This window comes from Ixodes scapularis, unplaced genomic scaffold, assembly GCF_016920785.2.
Source record: "Ixodes scapularis isolate PalLabHiFi unplaced genomic scaffold, ASM1692078v2 PGA_scaffold11__112_contigs__length_91849675, whole genome shotgun sequence".
Lineage (NCBI taxonomy): Eukaryota > Metazoa > Arthropoda > Arachnida > Ixodida > Ixodidae > Ixodes > Ixodes scapularis.
The window spans coordinates 49,667,783-49,688,908 of NW_024609837.1; the positions used below are offsets into that span (position 1 = coordinate 49,667,783).

At 40.8% G+C, this 21,126-nt stretch overlaps 1 protein-coding gene and 2 long non-coding RNA genes across 3 annotated transcripts in view; all 3 read left to right on the plus strand.

Moving 5' to 3' along the window:
• Nucleotides 1-1,215: 1,215 nt before the first annotated feature.
• LOC120844143 lies at nucleotides 1,216-7,766 on the plus strand. Its single transcript, XR_005716331.3, has 3 exons — nucleotides 1,216-1,269; nucleotides 2,933-3,033; nucleotides 7,751-7,766. It is a non-coding gene; the product is annotated as an uncharacterized LOC120844143 (long non-coding RNA).
• Nucleotides 7,767-16,097: 8,331 nt separating this feature from the next.
• Nucleotides 16,098-16,930, plus strand: LOC120844144. Its single transcript, XR_005716332.1, has 3 exons — nucleotides 16,098-16,224; nucleotides 16,606-16,713; nucleotides 16,843-16,930. It is a non-coding gene; the product is annotated as an uncharacterized LOC120844144 (long non-coding RNA).
• A 1,716-nt stretch (nucleotides 16,931-18,646) lies between these two features.
• LOC120844136 (plexin-A1-like) overlaps nucleotides 18,647-21,126 on the plus strand; it is a 28,043-nt gene continuing 25,563 nt past the window's right edge. The window contains exon 1 of the mRNA XM_040215755.1: nucleotides 18,647-18,793. Within this exon, the coding sequence (XP_040071689.1) occupies nucleotides 18,647-18,793 (147 nt within the window). The remainder of the gene's footprint in view (nucleotides 18,794-21,126) is intronic.

Below are 21,126 nucleotides of genomic sequence, written 5' to 3' on the forward strand. Positions count from 1 at the left end.
TACGACTAGGTCGCATCATTGGAGGATGTTGCATAAGCATTCTAAGCTATTAAGGCTAGAATATCACATCTTAGATTGTACCATACCACGTTTTACCTTCAGTCTGGGGGCAGACGACGCTACGATCTGATGGAACAAATCCATCAGTATTAAAAACACGAGTCGCCGCCGCACAATATAAACTGAAAGATTGAATCAGGAGGTGTTTGAAGAATTGGGCTTAGTCTTTGCATTCCCTCACTAGTTTGGATCAAAGCCCTCTGAAAATCCGGCAGATACGCTAAAATTGCACGCAATACTGTTTCAGTTCATAATCTCCGCAATTGTACATAACCATGACGAACACAATGTTTATGCGATTTTGACGCTCTTTGATTGGTGGTCCACTTAGCTCCTAACGACGGCTTTTTGCGAACATATAGAGAAACAAAGTGTTGCTCCAGCATTCTGAAAATATGACTAAATTCGCTTAAATATCGAGCGCTGCTCGTGAGTAAACATATTCATATAAATAAACCCATGAACCGAGCGCATTCGACCTTTCACAATGGTGTTTCTAGCGGGTGAGTTTATCAGACTCAAGCTTTTACGTGTGTTGCTTTCAGGGAAAAAATGTATGCACAAAAAACGATCTAATGCAGTCAATCAAACGAGACAAAAGTGTATTCTCACGGCGCTTATCGTTTTTCTGCGTTTCGTATAAACGTCAAAAAATGAAGCGCAGGAGCTGCGCTGCAATACTACGCTGCAATGCAACGCTTTTTTTTCGTGCATGATAGGGCAAGCCGGAAATAGCAAATCACACAACAACAAAAAAAAAAAAAAAAGTGCGCTGAGAGGATGCGTTTGTTGCGCCGCTTGTTCAGTTTCATCGGATTGGCGTCAGTAGCAATCAGGCTTAAAATGAAACGGAGTGTAGTTATAATTATATAGTTTTAGCAAAATATATGTTTAATTTTAGTATATTACGATCAACTGTGAACGGATTTCTAACGCTCAAATCGAATCTTGATTGGAAATATTGATATTTAACAGCCAGAGACAGGTATGTGTTATATTGCCTGTCCCTAGTACATCTTACGGTTTCTTTCCACTCAATGATGGTGAACCGGCCATTTGCGCATTGCGCGTTTTGCGCAGGTCTTGTTGGAATCTGCGACGAGCGGCTACGAAGTAGACGATATCGCCGTCGACGAGGGCAACCCAGTTCTTCGGGATATGTTATTTGACGCAAGCAAGGACCGCATCTACGTGATGACTGATTACATGGTAAGGAATGTATACTTTTCTCTTATATTTCCCGATGGCTTAGGAAACGCAGGGCACGGCGAGAACCCGATAATCTCAATATCGCTGCATGGCCAATGGGAATGCAGGGTTCGGCAAAAAGGGAACCTGGAGGAGGCATTACGATGCAAGAAGTGTAAACATAATAAAGCGAGAGCGAATGTGCCATACTCACTGATAGGTGAAGGAACGCAAGCGTGGCTTATTGTGCTCACACTTCTTGATTCGGGATTTGCTCCTCGGTTTTCCTATCGGCTAACACATAGCCTCCTCTATACTCACATGGCCTGGCAGTTCGACGACGGAGTCATAGATTGCCCGGTCGCAGATTTGGAGCGCGAGGATCTGATAGCACAGAGAATCAAAGACCCATTTCTTGGGAAACCTGCACCTCAGCGACCAGCTTTTGCAGCGGCGAGGACCCGAAACACAATTGTTCGCTCGGGAAAAGAGTGTTTCGGCGTGCCGCCGCAGCAGGGCGCCAGTCATGTGGCTCTCCTCTCATCCGTTGTTTGCCGCTCCACCTTTTTCATTTCCGCGGCAGCTTCTCGTGGCGATCTGCCAGGCTTTGTCAGCATATAGAAGGCTATGGCTAATCCTGTAATCGTATCAGCTGCGGAGCGGTAACAAGACTCTGGTGTCTCGACGCGCTCTACGTTTTTTTTAAAATGTCAGCCACTATATATGTGCAGTAAATATTAGAGTGTCTTTGCACCAACATAGAATTGACTCACAGTGTATCAAATCGAACGAAACAGTCGAACGAGAGTGATAATTATATAAATGTATAAGATTATATTCCAGGGTTCAGCTACTGCTGTTTTAGCTACCGGAGTCGGTCGCCGAAACCATTTGGCCTAAATAATATTTCACTAACAAACTTTCTCTTTTAATCAACAAAAAAGCAGGGAACAAAGGATCTGGTGTAGATTACCAGGGGGGCATCGGCGGCCGAGTGGGCTAAAGCGCACACCCAGCTCGATGCGCGTGGAGCGAAAGCTCGCGTTGGAGAACCCAGGGATCCTGGGCTCGTGCCCCACCCTGCCCGTTCAGATCTGGATGAGCATCGTACCGGCGTGCGGTCGTGTATCACTACTGCGTGAGCACGTTAAAAACCCCAGGTTAGCGTCGCACTGCACTGGCGAAATTGCTCATCTAGAGTGTAAACCAGTGTCGCCCTACTGGCAGACAGATCTTACGCTGTATAAATCACTAAAGCGTCCAATTTGACTTTTGATTTGTAGATTACCAAACATAACACAGAACCGAGACTGCACGGAGCAAAAACGACACACGTGCACAAGATACATTTTTTTGCGCGCGTGTCGATGAAGAATACTAGAAGGGAAGCCCCGTTTAGAACTATTCCGTCCGGTGTTTTATTTTACTTTGAGCAACAAATTAAAATGCTATTTTCTCACGCATACATGTTCCGCGGATGATTCTGTACTGCAAACTTCTTTACAGGTTAAGCTTGAATTCATCGCCAGATCAGCGCGACCCTACGCCGGACTTTCGCAGTGTCAAAACTGATGGAGCCTAAATTAGCCCGTATAAGCAAGCGGTCGATAGCCTTCTTTCTACTTTGGGTTTTTACTTTAATTCTACAAATTTGTGAGCGAATGGTTTTGTTCTTTCACTGTAGCTCAGCGCCGTCGATGTGCAACAATGCTTTCGCTACCTCAAATGCGGCGTCTGCACTTCGAACCGGGATCCGTACTGTGGATGGTGTGGGCCAGAGAAAAAGTAGGTGTTCGTTTCTAGAAACTACAGGTTACGTTTCTAATAACATAAAAAAGTTCATAACCCAGTTATCAGTCAAGAGAAACGCCAATCATGGTTCAAGCTTGGCACTCCGGGGCGTAGTCAGATGAACAACTGGGCAAGTTGGTGAGAGTTCATAATCAAATACAGCGCGACTATACTTCGTTTCAGCTTCCGTCCGAGCGCAGCCAAAGGCTGAGGGGACGGTTCGCGACTTCGAGTTGAGCATTCCTACGCACCACAAAGTAGTTCACAAAAGTAATTTCTTTTAAAATAACTGTTTTGTGCGTAAAAGCTGCACACTGCTCCAGATGTGTACTGCTGAGAACTATTTGCAACTAAAGGAATCAATTCTCTGAAGTTTATGCTTCTATTAATATATGTAAATGCATGTGGTTTGGTGAAAACATGTATATCCGCTGGCAACACGGCTGGAGCGCACGGTTTTTCCGTGTGATTTCGTTCCTGAAATCGCCGAATCATGTGCTTCGCTGCTTTTCTCACTGAGTCGCTTCAAAACGCCCGTTCGCAAAGGCACATTTGGACGTCAGGCGCGAGAGGTCGTGATGAATGTCTACTTTCAAATTCGGCAGGAGACTCCGGCCGCGTCGTACCGCGAATGCGTTGTAAACAAGCAAAGCGTCCCACTAAAATTCAGATACGCGGCGAAATCAAGGCACCCCTTTACCTGCCGATCATATTGAACGCCGAGAAACTGGTGGAAAGGACTGCGCCTCGAGCCCTGGCATATCCAAACAATACAAGGAAACATCAACGGCCGGGTCATCGGGGACCTTGCAACGTGTACTTACATCTCTAAACTATGCCGAACAGGTGGAAAGCTCGGGCACAGATGCCAGCGGCCAGCCTACGTACTGACATCCCCTGTGACTAAGTTTCAGAACGTGAAAGGGCACTTTTTAAACCTGTAGCAGACGATATCGTTGATACACCCTTAGCAGACGAAATACTCGGCGAGCGCGGGCGGCGCGGGTGACCAGCGGCGCAGCGAAGTGATACAAAAGTGCAGACGAGATCACGTGACCTATTGCCGGCGTGTGATTGGCTCCGGCCACACGTAGCTTTGGCTGCGCTCAGACGGAAGCTGAAACGAAGTATAGCGCAGAGAGAAAGACGAGAAAACACATGACAAGCGCTGGCTACCAAATGATTCCAATGAAACAAAAACATCTGTAGGTTCTTCTTTTATTAATATCAGTTGCTACTCAACGCTTGCCCTGTTTTCTCGTCAATCTGTCCTTGTCCTCTTCACGCTGTATTTCCTTATGAACTCCGAAGCGCCTTACTTTCGCCTAATGTGGCTTCTTTTTTTTCAAAATGTTAATTAGTGCGCGAGAAATATTTTTCCGCTTAATAATAATAATAAGAAGAAAAGGAAATTTTATTCACATCATAAACATAATACATATGCAGGCCCGCAAAAGCACTGGTATGCTTGTATGCGGGACCTGGCGTCAAAGCGGGCTGCTACACTGAAATCCTCTTATTATGTGCATTACTGGCACACATAAAATAAATACATAAATAAATGAATAAAAATCAGACAAGAAGAAAAGTGACAAAACTCAGTGGACTGCTAAAGCAATAAAGCCAAATTACATTTCAAAATTCAAACACCACTCTTTTAATTCATATTTGACTTGTTTCAGTGACTCCATGTTATAATAAGTGTCTGGAAGCCTGTTAAAATAAAATGGGACGTAATATGCCCGTCTTTTTTTTCCATAGTTTGTATAAATCTTAGAAAAACAAAACTTTCTTTGCGCCTAAGTGTTCGTTCCTTTTCTAATACGATTTTAAAGTTGCTCTTATAATAGTGCTTTACTAAAATAACATAACTGTGTAGTTTCTCTATGGATAAAAAATTTAAGATATTCATTTTCCTATTAATTTCCAACTCAGAGTAGGTTGTTCCATAAGTAATATTAATTGCAATTTTATGTAGTATTTTGTCAAGTTTTTCCTTTTTATAATTAGAACACTGTGGTTATTGGTAATTAGAACACTGTGGCTTCTGTGGTTATTTAATTTTATCCACCACTTAACTGCCAAAGTGCCTGATTTGAGCCAAGGATACCACGAATGAACCCGCACTAACGCCTAAATATGACACTTGTTCGGCAATTTAGTCCCAAAATTGCCACATGAAAACCGAACAACCAGATGTGTAACCTCACACTGACACTCGTTTATTAATTTACGTCTAAAGATGCCTGACGAAAGGCAAATTACGAGCACTGGAGCCATACTTTTATATTTGTTTGGCGAATTAGGGCCACGTTAGGGACTCTTTTTTATATTATTATTTGTATATACTCCTGACCACCAAAGGGTAGAAAAGATAGAAAATACACAGCTGAAATACCTCAATAAAAATGCAAAGGTCTTGTACCACTGTACCCATAACTGCTGAACAACGCCATACTCTCCTAAATTAAATAGAACACCGCACAAAAATTGGGAAAAGCACGCCATTATCGTTTTATACAAACAAAGAAAGCCTCCCAGCCTACAGACGCACAAAAAGTACAGCGTCATGAATTTTATAAACTTGAAACATGAAAAAGCGGGCCGGTCATTCTGTGGGTATAAAAATGTTGGTGCTATGCCTGCGGAGGCAATAGTTCAGGGGAGCAGGTTCCATTTCTGAAGAGTACGTGGATAAAAGTAGCATTTATAACTATATGTTCTCCACATGATTGGATTGAGTGTTTTGGCATGTTTGTTTCTTGTCGCTCTGAGTGAATTAAAGGTAACGTAGTTTCCAGACAACTTCACCAAATGATCAAAGAAGAAGCAAGTTTGACTTTAACTTGGGTACTTCGGACATTTTTTTTTTTTTTTTTACGTTACGTCATACAGTGATTTGATATTGAAATAACGTTGCTTCGATTTGGCGACGATATGTTGTTGGTGAATAAACTATTTTAACGTCGTCTTGTGTTCCCCGCAACATTTAGCGGGAAAAGTTAATTGGTGTATAGGTCCCGAGGAGGCAATTGTTCCGCTAAATTGAACAGGAAATTTTAAAATGTCTTTAGGTCCCGTGGCGTCAGGTCACGCGACACCAATATTTCCGGAACTCAGCGGGTAAACAGAATGTGTGCTTAGGACATCTGATGTCTATTTTTTTATTAAACTTAGCGGTGAAACTATATTGGTCCATAGACCACGTGACATCAATTTCCGTTTAATGCTTTCTGATTTTTCTTTTTTTTTTTTTTAGTCGGCGTTGTTTGTTGGTCTTTTTGTCACTCCTTAGGCTTAGAGGCACTCTGTGTTTACCTCTCATGAAGCCCATCAAAGTGGTACACGAGAAATAACAGTTCAAGATTTGATATCGTAAATATGCAGGCCGTGCGGTCGGCGGAAATCTGGGATTTTTACAGGAAAGAATAAATACTTGTTTGCAAAACCAGGTTCGGCAAATAAACGTATCTCTCCTTCATGATTTATAAATATGAAGGGTGCATTTTAAGTAATAATTATTTCAAATAAAAAATAACGCACTGATTGTTTATGTTGAATTGTGAAAAAAAGACTTACGTTTTTGTTATTTGTTTTTCGACTCTTGGGGCGTCCTGCCTCTATTTTTAGCTCACTCATCGTGCGCTCCTCAAGGCTGTGTTTACTAGCGGCTTTTCACGGTACAGTTACAAGTCGGCTAGTGTGCCTATCATAAAGCTGAAGCTGGAGTAAAACGAGGAGAAACATTTAACCCATCTATTACTTCAAAAAACGTATTGGCGTCTGATTTATCCAAAAGTGCGATTCATATCGCTGCCACCATACTAAGAGGCTACATTAAGATGCGCGGATGCTAGTGCGTCCTCAGGGTCTCAATACCACTTTCCAGCAGACGAGAGTGCGACATTAGTCAATAAAAACTCCAAGAAATGAATCCCTAAGTCTAAAGCGTGAACTCTGTAAATCACGCCCTTCGTTTTGTAGCATGTCGGTGTATACAGCGTCATAACAGTTGTCAGTAACTACTACGGGAGCGTCTTCCCCTAGCACGATTCTTCGCGAGAGTTTCACTCTCGCGAGCTATCGAGGAGACTGGACCTAACAGTAAAGTAATGTACATAAAATATTTGAATGTAAATCCCATTGCAATATTTGAACCGGTCATATGTAAACACAGAAGAAAATATATCACTCATTGAAGTATGTATACTTTGAGTGTTATATACATGCACAACACACCAAAGCATCTATAGCTGTAAACCTGAACTATGACCCCCGCATTCCTTTTTTTTTCAGACTATTCAAATTAGGTATAAGCTATATTCAGTGGAGGGATGCGTTAATGTCACCCGATAATATAATATAACAATTAGTTATTAGTATTCAGAGGAGGAGTGAACACTTAAAGGCTTAAATAAAAGACAGAAGTTAGTCATCTGTCATCAAAATGAACAGCTTTCTTCCCACGAATATTCGTCCCCATTCAAATTGTCTTTTTATTTATAATTACGAAGCAATTGGAGACACGTGTATTTGCTCAGTTTCTCTCTGAATAATAAAAGATTCATTATACAAATACATGACTGCATTCGCTAGACCACATTTGCAGTTTCATGCAAAGGGAAGTCTACGGTGACATGTAAATAGTTCAACAAATAGAGTGTTGTGAACGTTGCTTGCTCTAAATTTCTTTTTTTACGTGTGTTTGCAGATGCAGCTTGAGAGCCAATTGTGAGAAGGCAGCAGATGATCCGGTGCACTGGCTTTCCTACAAAACTCAATGCAGTCCGATCACCAATATCTCGCCCTCAGAGGCTCAAAGATCAACCATTCGCCAAGTCAGTTACTTCAAAAATGTTTACACTTTTTTTTTCCACATCCCACCCTGCGTAATGCACACCGCGCTTTTGGTACCAGTCAATTGGTATTAATGAAGTGAAACTTTACTTCCTATAATTTTAAGAACACTTTAATACCTGGCTTACATTGGGCAAAGGCTATTTAAGCACGTAACCTTTATTACTAAAATCCTTATCCGTCTTATAATTTTCCCTGAGTTCAAGAGATTTTAAAATATTTCATAAATTTATACCCGCTTCATAACATTAAACTAATAAATGTCAGGAGCACAGTAGTTTTGCAATAACTTCCGCCCCTTCATTATTTACAAAAAGTATTTGCTTTCTTAAGGACGGCACGCGTATGTCACATGGCACAAAGCGGAAGGAAGTAGAGTATTAGTCCAGAAGTAGTTTACCATGCTTCATAAGATTACAGGTTGTATAAAGTAAAATGTGAATGGATCTCAAGGAAATTTTGAGACATACATATGTGTTATGCGCGTACTACAGGTTTTCCCGCTCATTTTAATCCAAGCGACGACCAATTTAATCCCGGGGTCACTCAATTTAATCCAAGCGCCATACAATTTAATCCAAGCGCCACACAATTTAATCCCGGGGTCAGTCAATTTAATCCACAATATATATATGGACTTATTGTGTTCAGTGGTCGTGTTTCGCTTACACATTTGGTAACTTAGAACAATTGTTTATACAATTAGAATTTTCGGGGGGCAATTGAGAATTTGATCATTAATGTGGTTACTTTGAGTTACTAGTCCCACTATTGACGAGGCTTAACTGATATGTTGGTTACTCTTTTTAGAGCGCAGCTCTTAGGCACCCGTTTCCGGCTTAAGCGGCGTCGGCGTCGCCGTCGCCGTCGGCGTGACCACGCGGTGAATGATGGGTAAATTCCCCCGCTAAAATTAGCGGAAAAATTTCCCCGCTAAATCTAGCGGAAAACTTTTCCTGCTAAATCTATCGAAAAATCTTCCCAGCTAGATTTAACGAAAATTTTGCCCCGCAGATTCTTGTGGAAAATTTTCCCCGCAAAGTCTAGCAGAAAAGTTTTCCCGCTAAATCTAGCGTGAAATTTTTCCCGCTAAATTTATTGGAAACTTTTTTCCCGCTAAACCTAGCGGAATGTTTTCCCCGCTAAATCTAGCGGAAAATTTTCCCAGCTAGATATAGCGAAAAATTTGCCCCGCAAAGCCTAGCAGAAACGTTTCCCCGCTAAATCTAGTGGAAAATGTTTCCCGCTAAATCTAGCGGAACAATTTACCAGCTAGATTTAGCGGAAAAGTTTCCCCGCTAAGTCTTGCGGAAAATTTTCCAAGCTAAATCTAGTGTAAAATTTTTCCCACTAAATTTAGCGGAAAATTTTTTCCCGCTAAATCTAGCGGAAGGTTTTCCTCGCTAAATCTAGCGGAAAATTTTCCCAGCTAGATTTAGCGAAAAATTTGCCCAGCAAAATCTAGCGGAAAAGTTTTCTCGCTAAATCTTGTAGAAAAATTTTCCCGCTAAACCTAGCGGAAAATTTTCCCCGCTAAATCTAGCGGAAAAATTTCCCAGCAAGATTTAGCGGAGAATTTTCCCCCGCTAAGCCTAGCGGAAAATTTGCCCCGCTAAATCTAGTGTAAAATATTTCCACTACAATTAGCGGGAAAAGTTTCCGGCTAAATCTAGCGGGAAATTTTCCCAGCTAGATTTAGCGAAAAATTTGCCCCGCAAAGTCCAGCGGAAAAGCTTCCCCGCTAAATCTAATGGAAAATTTTTCCCGCTAAATCTGGCGGAAAATTTTCCTCGCTAAATCCAGCGGAAAAAGTTTTCAGCAAGGTTTAGCGGAAAATTTGCCCCGCCAAGTCTAGCGGAAAAGTCTCCCCGCTTAATCTAGTGGAAAAGTTTTCCCGCTAAATCTAGCGGAAATTTTTCCCCGCTAAATCTAGCGGAACAATTTACCAGCTAGATTTAGCGAAAAATTTTCCCCGCTAAGTCTTGCGGAAAGTTTTCCCCGCTAAATCTAGTGTAAAATTTTTACCACCAGATTTAGCGGAATATTTTTCCCGCTAAATCTAGCGTACAGTTTTCCCCGCTAAATCTAGCGGAAAATTTTAGATTTAGCTGAAAATTTTCCCAGCCAAGTCTAGCGGAAAAGTTTCCCCGCTTAATCTAGTGGAAAATTTTTCCCGCTAAATCTAGCGGAAAATTTTCCCTGCTAAATCTAGTGTAAAAATTTTCCCACTAAATTTAGCGGAAAATTTTTTCCCGCTAAATTAGCGTAAAGTTTTCTCCGCTAAATCTAGCGGAAAATGTCCCCACTAGATATAGCGGGGAAAATTTCTCGCTTAATTCAGCGGGGAAAATTTTTCCGCTAGATTTACCGGGGAACATTTTCTGCTAAAGTTAGCGGGGAAACTTTTCCGCTAGATTTAGCGGGGAAAATTTTCCGCAAATTTTAGCGGGGAAATTTTTCCGCTAAACAGCGAGGAAAACTTCCGGCTAAATTTAGCAGGAAAAATTTTCCGTTAAATTTAGCGGAAAAAATTTTACGCTAGATATAGCGGGGAAAAATTTCCTCTAGGCTTAGCGAGGCAAATTTTCCGCTAAATCTAGCTGGGAAGATTTTCCGCTAGATTTAGCGGGGGAATTTTCCGCTAAATATAGCGGGAAAAATTTTCCGCTAGATTTAGCGGAGAAAATTGACCGCTAAATTTAGCGGGACAATGTTCTGCTAGATTTAGCAGGAAAAACATTCCGCTAGATTTAGCTTAAAAATTTTCCGCTAGATTTAGCGGGGAAGCTTTTCCGCTAGACGTTGCGGCGCAAATTTTCTGATAAATAGGTGGGAAAACTTTCCGCTAGATTTAGCAGGGAAAATGTTCCGCTAGATTTAGCAGTAAAAATTTTCCGGTAGATTTAGCGGGAAAGTTTTTCCGCTAGATTTAGCGGGAAAGTTTTTCCGCTAGATTTAGCGGGGAAGCTTTTCCGCTCGACTTTGCGGGGCAAATTTTCCAATAAATCTAGCTGGGAAAATTTTCCGCTATATTTAGCGGGGAAAATTTTCCGCTAAATATAGCGGGAAAAGTTTTCCCGCTAGATTTAGCGGAGAAAATTGTCCGCTGAATTTAGCGGGACAATGTTCTGCTAGATTTAGCAGGAAAGTATTTCCGCTAGATTTAGGTTAAAGATTTTCCGCTAGATTTAGCGGGGAAGCTTTTCCGCTAGACTTTGCGGCGCAAATTTTCCGATAAATCTAGCTGGGAAAATTTTCCGCTAGATTTAAAGGGGGAAATATTCCACTAAATATAGCGGGGAATATTTTCCGCTAGATAGAGCAGGGAAAATTTTCCGCTGAATTTAGCGGGGAAAATGTTCCGTTAGATTTAGCAGTAAAAGGTTTCCGCTAGATTTAGTGGGGAAGCTTTTCCGCTCGACTTTGCGGGGCAAATTTTCCAATAAATCTAGCTGGGAAAATTTTCCGCTAGATTTAGCGGGGAAAAGTTTCGGCTAAATATAGCGGGAAAAATTTTCCGCTAGATTTAGCGGAGAAAATTGCCCGCTAAATTTAGCGGGACAATGTTCTGCTACATTTAGCAGGAAAAACATTCCGCTAGATTTAGCTTAAAAATTATCCGCTAGATTTAGCGGGGAAGCTTTTCCGCTAGACTTTGCGGCGCAAATTTTCCGATAAATCAAGCTGGGAAAATTTTCCGCTAGATTTAGCGGGGGAAATATTCCACTAAATATAGCGGGGAATATTTTCCGCTAGATAGAGCGGGGAAAATTTTCTGCTAAATTTAGCGGGGAAAGTGTTCCGCTAGATTTAGCAGTAAAAATTTTCCGCTAAATTTAGCGGGGCAATTTGCCCATCATGCACCGCGTGGCTACGCCGACGGCGTCGGCGATGCCGACGCCGCTTAACCCGGAAACGGGTGCCTAAAAGCTGCGGTGTAAAAAGAGTAACCAACATATCAATTAAGCCTCGTCAATAGTGGGACTAGTAACTCAGAGTAATCACATTAGTGATAAAATTCTCAATTGCCCCCCAAAAATTCAAATTGTATAAACAATTATTCTAAGTTACCAAATGTGTAAGCAAAACACGACCACTGAACACAATAAGTCCATATATATATTGTGGATTAAATTGACTGACCCCGGGATTAAATTGTGTGGCGCTTGGATTAAATTGTATGGCGCTTGGATTAAATTGAGTGACCCCGGGATTAAATTGGTCGTCGCTTGGATTAAAATGAGCGGGAAAACCTGTAGTAAAAGAAGACTTGTAATTGAGTTCGAAGATTTCAACAAGGGCAAGGGTACACATACAGCAAACAGACACAGTTGTTATCATTTTCCATCGTGTTCGTAAAACGTAATCTTTACTGAATTATTTTGTATTTTCCTACGAGTTCAGTTAAACGTGAAGCTAACCAACAAGACATTTGTCGACGAAGAGGAATTGGTGTGCATCTTTGCGACGTCTGGACTGGAGGCTGAAACAAATGCTACTCGAACTGTTGAAGGCGTCACGTGCTCAACACCCAAACCTGATGCCTTCTCGTCCATTCCATCCGAAGACCGTGAGCGTATTTATTTGGTCGCGTTAATGTCGTGAACCACATTGATGATTTACAGACCCTTGTTTTTGTTTCAGCCTACCTAACGATGAAGTTATCCGTAGGCAGAAATATGACACCCGAGTATTTCAAGTTTTTCGACTGCAACGCATACAAAACGTAAGGACGTACCTTTGATGTTTTGATACATTGCTAAATCTCACTTGTTTTGATTAACAATTTGCTACGCAGTAAATACTTTAATTGTAATGACTACGTGGCCGTATATTTAAAATATAAGTTTTAAGCTGCATTTTAGAAGTAAATGAAGCATGATGGGAAAGATCGTTAAATAATAATCGACCGGGTGATCTGGTGACTACAACTTACGCGTTTCTCATGACCCAACAGTTTTACTGCAATATGTGAATAGCGTCACGTTCTAGAAAAATAAAGACCTACACTTTCACGACTGTATTAATTTCCTGTCGCCGATCTTAGCCAATACCTGTATTCTTTTGTCTGTAAACAAAGTTTTTGCAACCAAATGAAATATAGCGTTATGAGGAACTTAGTCACAAATACGAAGATTATCGTGAAGGCGTATGCGAAACAAAAGCACCGTCATTCAGAATAATAAATCAATTGAAGTTTTTAACTTGTGGTCACTTTACCATTCGTTCTTCACAAGTCTGGCCAAAAAGTTTTACAATCATTTTTCGCGTAGGTTAGTTGTTTAGTCATGTAGCATTGATCGTTATTGCTGAAACAAATACAAAAAGATCACATATCATAACCAAGGGCACCGAAAGATTTTGTGAGAATGGCCGTAGTGACTCTCCTCTCCCTTCTCCGGATTGTGTACCTGAAATATAATTTTAAAAGGACACTTTGCAGTTTCTTTTTTTTTCTATTCGTGGTGAACAGTTTTTTTTAGATATCAATGAATTATAAATCTAGTAGCCCATATGACACAGGCGCTGGAGAATACATCTCACATTGTCCAAATCACAAAAAAAAACGTATTAGTTTGTTTTCTTACTTAAAAAAATAGTTTTTAAACGGACATATAGCATGCTCAGCGTCGAGATAATTGTTAAGGTGGCAGACTTCAGCTTTGTGTATGCCAACAATAACAAAGTGCATCTAATTTCAGCAGATATATGCAATCCCCTAAAATGTTGGCATGCATAGTTTGTTGTGCCTTCAAAATAATAGTTTTTTATTATGTACTTGTGAACCCCTGCTACATAGACTTTTCTGAAAAACAAACTAATGGGGCAGGTAAAGAATGCAGAAAACGCCTTGCACATTAGATCAATTGAGCCAGTCTTCTCTTTGAAGACTTGTTGAAGATGGGCACCACGAAAGGCGATCCTTACACGCAAATAGCTCAAACTCATAAGTTTCAGAATGAATTAACTGCGGCATTCATATTTACTATATTGAAGATTTATTTTTTCAAACAAATGTAAATGGCTAGCAAAAAAGCCTCCTTTTCTACAAGTTTGTCCTTCTTGTGTTACATTTCAAAGACAATTTCGGATACACGAATTGTCTTAAAAGGTAATAGTAAAGCATCCTCAAGTACAGCCATAAGAAGGAAGTTGAAAATGCTGAAACAAATATAAACTCGATCACTAAGCATAGTTCAATGACAATCTTTCTATACCGAGAAAAAGCCGGCGATGGCTTGTCCGCGCTGCCAGCGTCGTGGAGTGTTTGTGTCGCCTGTCTGACTTCGTACGCCTCGTCAGCAGTGTAGTTTATGAGAAATACATTACAAACTATTACCTTTGTTCTTTCGATTACCATTTTTCTTTCCTAGATGAATTATACGCCAACAAATATTTTATTTTTTTTATTTTAAAAAAGAGACGTTGATGTCACCGATATGAACTATTTTCTTATACAAATAGGGATGTCCCGTATATCCGAGCACCTGCGGGAACGTGCAGGCACCATTAATTGTATTGCACATCCAAAATTTTGCCTATCTATACAAAACATGTTAGGAGCGTGGAAATCGTGGTTTGAATGGAACAAAACTGCGCCATTCATAGCCTTCACAGTGTCACCTAAACGGACGACATACCGACTGTCCTTGCATTGTAAAGTCCTATTCACACATTGGCGTTTGCTAACGTTTTCTAGAGTGCGTACACACACACGCGACCGTTGCTTAAAATCTCCCAACAGACCCACAACGTTCGAAACATTCTCACAACATATCTACAACACCCCAATATTACTTGGGATAATTAAAACAGTTTCACAAACTTGTCTGCCAAAAGTCGAGGTCACTTGATGTGACTTATTTGGAATTTTGTTCCTTCTGTCAGTAGCAATACATAATTCGACAATTGCTCAATGTAGCACAGTTGTTTGGGCTAAAGTCTAGCTTTTGTTTGTGTAATTAGGGCTTCGAAATGTTCGAAGAAGCCGAGGTAGAACAAAACTTAACTGTCTTTGACCTGAGTCTGAGTATCTGGGCCCTAAATCGCGAACCAAGTGCCAAAGTATGGCTTTACTGCCTGGTCTTCAACCGTATTCTTGCATCTTTTGTCGATAAATTGCCAAACAAGTGCCGGAGTTAGGTATCAATTCTAGTTCTTCGGTTTTCACCTCGCGACTTTTTTTCAACAAAATTGCCAAACAAGTACCAGAATTAGTCTTCACTGCTGGCTGTTCGAATAATACGTGGCATCTTTGGATAAACCCTGCCGTAGAATGCAATAGAAAGCTTAAAATAAAGTAGTGTGGCACTAAATAACGCCTTGGCGTGAATCCGTATAATATCCAATTTAGACCCCTGAGATCGCCACGCGTGTGACTAGTTAGGCGGTTCTTGGCCGTGCAAACTAGTTAAATGCAATGATTATTTCGCACTAGTGAAATTGACTTCGAGATGGCCGCGTTCCTTGTGGTGCAACTTACGATACTTACCGGTCTCGCTCAGTGTTCCCATTTTTTCAGATGCACGGAGTGCACCTCGACGGCGTCCCCCTGCAGTTGGTGCATAGAGAGACACCTTTGCACACACAATAGCAGGGAAAATTGTCACAACGATATCACTCTCACATCTCCAGTGAGTGTTGATTGCTGCATCCAATTCATGTAAAAATAGTGGTTAGTTTTCTTAGAAACTGTTGTTTTCACTTCTTTTATTACTCACTGCTCATTCAAGACGCAAGTGACCTTAGTATTAGGTTTCAGTTGGCCCGTGATTGTCTCTTTGGAAGGCGTAGATTACATTTTTTTTAATAGTTTAGATGAAATCAAGAAGGCTTGATCTCTCGTTTGCATCGGGTTGACTCCTGGTGATGTATAAAAATGACCAAAATCACCGGCACTTGAGTCACAGCACAATTTCAGAACATTTACGCTAAATATCAAATTAGCTGAATTGGCATTTAAAAAAAACCAGAAGCAAACGTTTCAATGTGTTTGTTCATTATCAGGTGGTCACTCAGGTACCTTCCGTATTTATCACCTGGGCACCTGTTAATTAGAGATGAATTCGCCGGAGAAAAATGTACGGAAATACTCCACCGCTTTATCAAGGACAACGTTCATAACTGTGTGTAGGATTTGCCACAAAGGTAACACTTTAACATGTTCGACCATTACCTTTCAATACATCGTCTCAGGGCGCAGGTCCCAGTATTCAAGGAGGAGCCGACCTTTGCCCTCGAATACGAAAATCTTCAAGCAGTTCCAACGAAATCATAGTGCCAAAGGGTACGACCCAAGGGATTCGAATTCAGGTGGAAAATATTCCGGTGAGGAAATTTGGTTTAATACACATTTTTATGCCACTAGAATTAAAGCTCAGAGTTAAAGGAAGGATTTAAGTACTTTGGAAAGAGAAACTGCCTAAAGGTATAGCCACCGAAGAGTAAGATCGATTAACCTGTATTCGAAATATAAATGCAACATTCACATCAAGCCTCAGCGCAAAAACTATTGAATTTTTAATACATTCAAGAAACTGCATTTAAAGTGTTTTAGTACAATTCCGACTGCAATGAAAATCTATCGGAACTAAGAAACTTCTGCCATAGAAGAATTTTAATTAAGGTTCACAAAATTCTTTACATACATATATGAGCATAATAAAATAAAGTGTTGACAGAATTTTTACGATTCGGTCGTTGTTTCAGGCCTTTATGATACAGTCAAGATTTGTTTGCCAGTTTCTTATCGAAGGAAAAGTAAAGCAAGTCAACGGCCAGCTCCTGGGAGACAGCCTATACTGTGGAAGAATTCCCGTACGTATGATTCGTTGCTTAAACATCCTGGGGCTCTTTTTCTCAAACTTTTCTTGGTAAATTAAAACATCTTGATCTAGTCCTCTCTTTGTCAGATTGAAAATTAACCCTGTACTGTTGTGATTTCAGTTCAAATACGACTCGGATGACGCAAACACGACGACAAAATTCGCAGTCATTTGGGAGGCGAAAAATATCCTGGACAATCCTGATAACATTCATGGTACGGTTTTTTGAAGTTTTTATTGCTTAAATAATGAGCCATCTTGATAATAAAAAGTAAAGTGTGAACGTGCACGCTGAGGTAGAACTACAATAGACACCTAACTGATATTCATTTGGAAATACTTGGCGCTTGAATAACGTTTTTATGTTGTACAAACCATCTGTAATCAGACGAATTTCATGCTGAATTCTCAGCTCTGTATGGAAATACAATAATATTAAATAATACTAAATAATAACAACAATAAATACAAAACAATGAAGACGTTTTCAAATCTCAGTAACGAGAAATTAGAGAGCAGCTCTTGAGGAGGAAAAGGGGTGGGTACGGAGGGGAGGGTATGTCCCTCCTCCTCCTCCGTACCCTCTCCTCCACCCCTCCTCCTCGAGTCCTCCTCTGCTCATTGTCTTCCCCTCCTTTACTCCTGCTCATCCACCTCCTCTCCTCTCCTCTTCCTGCTCCTCTCGCCTCCTCCTCCCCCTCCTCTCCTTGTTGAAACTTATTGTATGGAAGCGGGCATCCCGACAAAGGGAAAGAAGAAGCGGGAGCTCGAGAAATAGAATGCACGAGATGGATCGAAGCCTGGCCATGAGCGGACGATTCCGGACATTTTAATGTAAATATTTGTATATAAATGCTGTTGTTGGCTTCATCTACTAACGACCAGTCAGCCGTTCTTACAACACTCCTCTCCTCTTCCTGTTCCTCTCCCTTCCTTGTCCTCCCCCTCCCCTCCCCCTCCTCTCCTCTCCTCTTTCTCTCCCCCACTACTCGTCCTCCTTTCTCCCTCCTCCTCTCTCCTCCTCCTCCCCTACTCCTCCTGCTCCTCTCCCCCCCCCTCTCCTCCGTACCTTTTCTCCTCCTCCTCCGCACGTGACACCGAGTATGTGACGTCATTTTACCCGCTAAATTTAGCGGGGAAACTGAATTGGTGTTGCGGTCAGGCGACGTCGATTTTCGTGCTAAATTTAGGGGGAATTGAATAGCCGCTGAGTCGACATGACATCAGTTTTTTCCGATAAATCTAGCAGAGAAACCCAATTTGTTCATAGGTGTCGTGGACGACTTCGCGTGACGCCATTTTCAACGCTAAATTTAGCGGGGAAACTGAATTGGTGCTCAGGCCACGTGACGTCAATTTTCCCGGTAAATTTAGCAGGGATAGATTTACTTTCAAGGTCACGTGACGTCAATTTTCCCGCTAAATTTAGCGGAGAAACTGAAACTGTTCATGGGTTACGCGACACCTAGTCGAGCGACGTTATTTTCCTCTGATTTGGTGTTGAGGTCACGTGGCGTCAATTTTCCCGCTAAATCTTGCGAAGAAACTGAATTTGTTCATAGTTGGTGTGACACCAAGTCATGTGACGTCATTTCCTCGCTAAATTTGGCGCAGTTACGCCGACTCCGGCGCCAGCGAGGATGGCAACATGGGCGCCGCTCCACCTGGAAGCGGGCACCTAAGAGCTACTCTGTAAAATAGATACATAGTTTTACTCACCAACCAGTGTACAGCATAAAATGGGAGCTTGTATAGCTTGTATAGCATAATGTTGGAGACCCTAGATCTAACAGACGTACATGCTTGAGTTTGTTACCGGACATCCCAGGATTCTAATAAAGTTCCCATTAAAGATGGGAACTTTTGACTTCACAAAAATCTACCGCGTCTTTTCTGTTTCAGTCGTTGTGTACGATTGCGCCAAAATGGCACAAAACTGTGGAGAATGCCATGAGCTGCACGAAAAATACGGCTGCGGTTGGTGTCAAGAAAGCAAGTCATGTACAGTGCGTTCCAACTGTCCAATTTGGATTGATCGAACCCATATCTGTCCTGATCCCGAAATAATGCAAGTGAGTACTTATTCCCTAGCTCAAATTATGGCGTGGGAGCTTGGTTGTAGTGTAGGGTACACGATATATATATATATGTATCCTGATTCCGCCGTTCTTTTGGCTTTCGGCGGGTTCGTAAAAATATATATATATAATTAATAAATGAAGATATGCAGATGAATGAACCGTACTTAATCCAATTAATCAAATATTCAAAGTTTTTAAGAACCCACCGAAATCCAAAAGAACGGCGTAGTCAGGATATATATATTCATATATTCTTCTGACCCGCTCATATTCTTTCTATAAATTACTGATATAGTGGTTTTTTGATGACGCTGAGCAAGTTTCTGATTGAAACTATATGTCTATCTTTATTAATCAAGAAAGTTAATTTAGGAATTTTAACTAAGTAGCCAACTGATCGTTACGATTAGTCCCCTATACTATGTCCCCCTGCCCGTTTAACTCACGCGCGGAGACCGCAACAATCTAGCTTTTATGTTTTTTTATCCTGTTATGCTTCAAAAAACACTTATATATATACATATATACACACAAACACACACACACACACACACGCACACGCACACACACACACACACACATATATATATATATACAGTGTTGCAGGTAACAGTGACAGATTTCCTACAGTTATAGTGTATTCGAGGTAAAAGAATAATTTTTTCGGGAACGCACTACTGGCGGTTGCGGACGTCAAGACATGCGGGATACATAATAGTTAGTTGGTTAATAATTAAGAAATACTAAATCTCTTTTTAATTATCGAGAATGGACATATGGTTCCAATTAGAAACTTGCTGAGCGTCATCGAAAACAAAAAATCAGTAATTTTAGAAAGACTGAGCGCGTGAGAAGCGTAGTACCGCGCTAAAGTTACCACTCGTACACCAGGTCCAAGGCTGGGCTCCGCTAAGAGACAAAAAAGCCTCGCGGGTGCCTTACCACAACCGCTAGCCTTGTACTAATTCCACCAGTGCTAACTTTCGTGGACTACTACGCTTCTCACGTGCTCAAAGTATTTCGGAAACTTATTGATTTAGTGGTTTTCGATGACGCTGAGCAAGTTTCTAAGTGAAACCATATGTCGCTTTTCAACCATTAAAAAGTTAAGTAGTTATTCTCAATTAATTAGCGAACTAATTAGTAAATGTAGCGCATTTTTTACTACCGCCACAAGGAGTAATGCGGTCCTGAGAAAAGGATCTGTTTACCTGGAATACACAAATTCTAGCAATATTTGTCACTCTTCCATGAAACATCCTGTATATATTAATAATTAAAACATTACATAGGTTACAGTATCGAAGTTCTTTTAAATAATTTAATTATAGGTCATTTTTTTATATTTCGGCTCAAAGGTAGTTAGTAATTCATTACCTGAAGGGGAAAGCAACAACAGTTAGAGAATTTATAGTATATACTACACGTTTATGCACACATACCAGTAAACGAAAGTTATGTCTACTTTCGTTTACTGGTATGCGTGTATAAACGTGTATATAGAGTGTTATGTTAAGCATAATCATTTTTTTAAACACGTCGTGAAAACTACCTTAATGTGGAGTGTGTGGGTTAGTTATACGGCCAGGGGGACATATTATAGAGGGTTAGTGGTCACTAAAAGTTTAAGATTGTACATGAAATTGGTTGAATACATTTTACTTAATGAATTGGGAGATTGGACGCAATACAAGGTGCAAGCCGTCAAATGAAGCTGGAATATTAAATAAAACGTATTAATTATCTTTTAATTAGTTAAAATAGACAGATGGTTTCAATCTGATATTTCCTGAGCGCCATCAAAATGCACTAATTAAGATTTTCGCAAGCAATCTTTGCGCGTTGAAAATGGAGTAGTGCGCTAAGGTTACCACTGGTGCAACAGGAGCAAGGCTGAGATATAAAAACGCGAATAAGAAAAAAAAAAGCACGCAGGCGCGCGCGTTATTTCGTCAGTAGCCTTGCTCCTGCTGCAGGAGTTGTAACTTTGGCGCAATCCCCTGCTTGCCACGTGTGTCAAGTCTTTCTAATTCATAATGTGGTTTTCGATGACGCTCCACACGTTTCTTGATAGAACCATAGGTTTATTTTAATAATAAAAAAGTTAATTAAAATATCTTAGTTAACCGATTGCGTTGCAATTAACCTCATGTATTTAAGCACCCTTGACCGATAATTCACCTACACAAATCGTATTAGTGTACCATTCAGAGCTTTTTCTTAAAACAAAGAAGTTAAGCTTTGAACGAAACACCCGGCACTCACATACGCAATACTAATAGTGAGCAGTCAGTACTTGGAATATAAAGGCCACACAAAGTGCG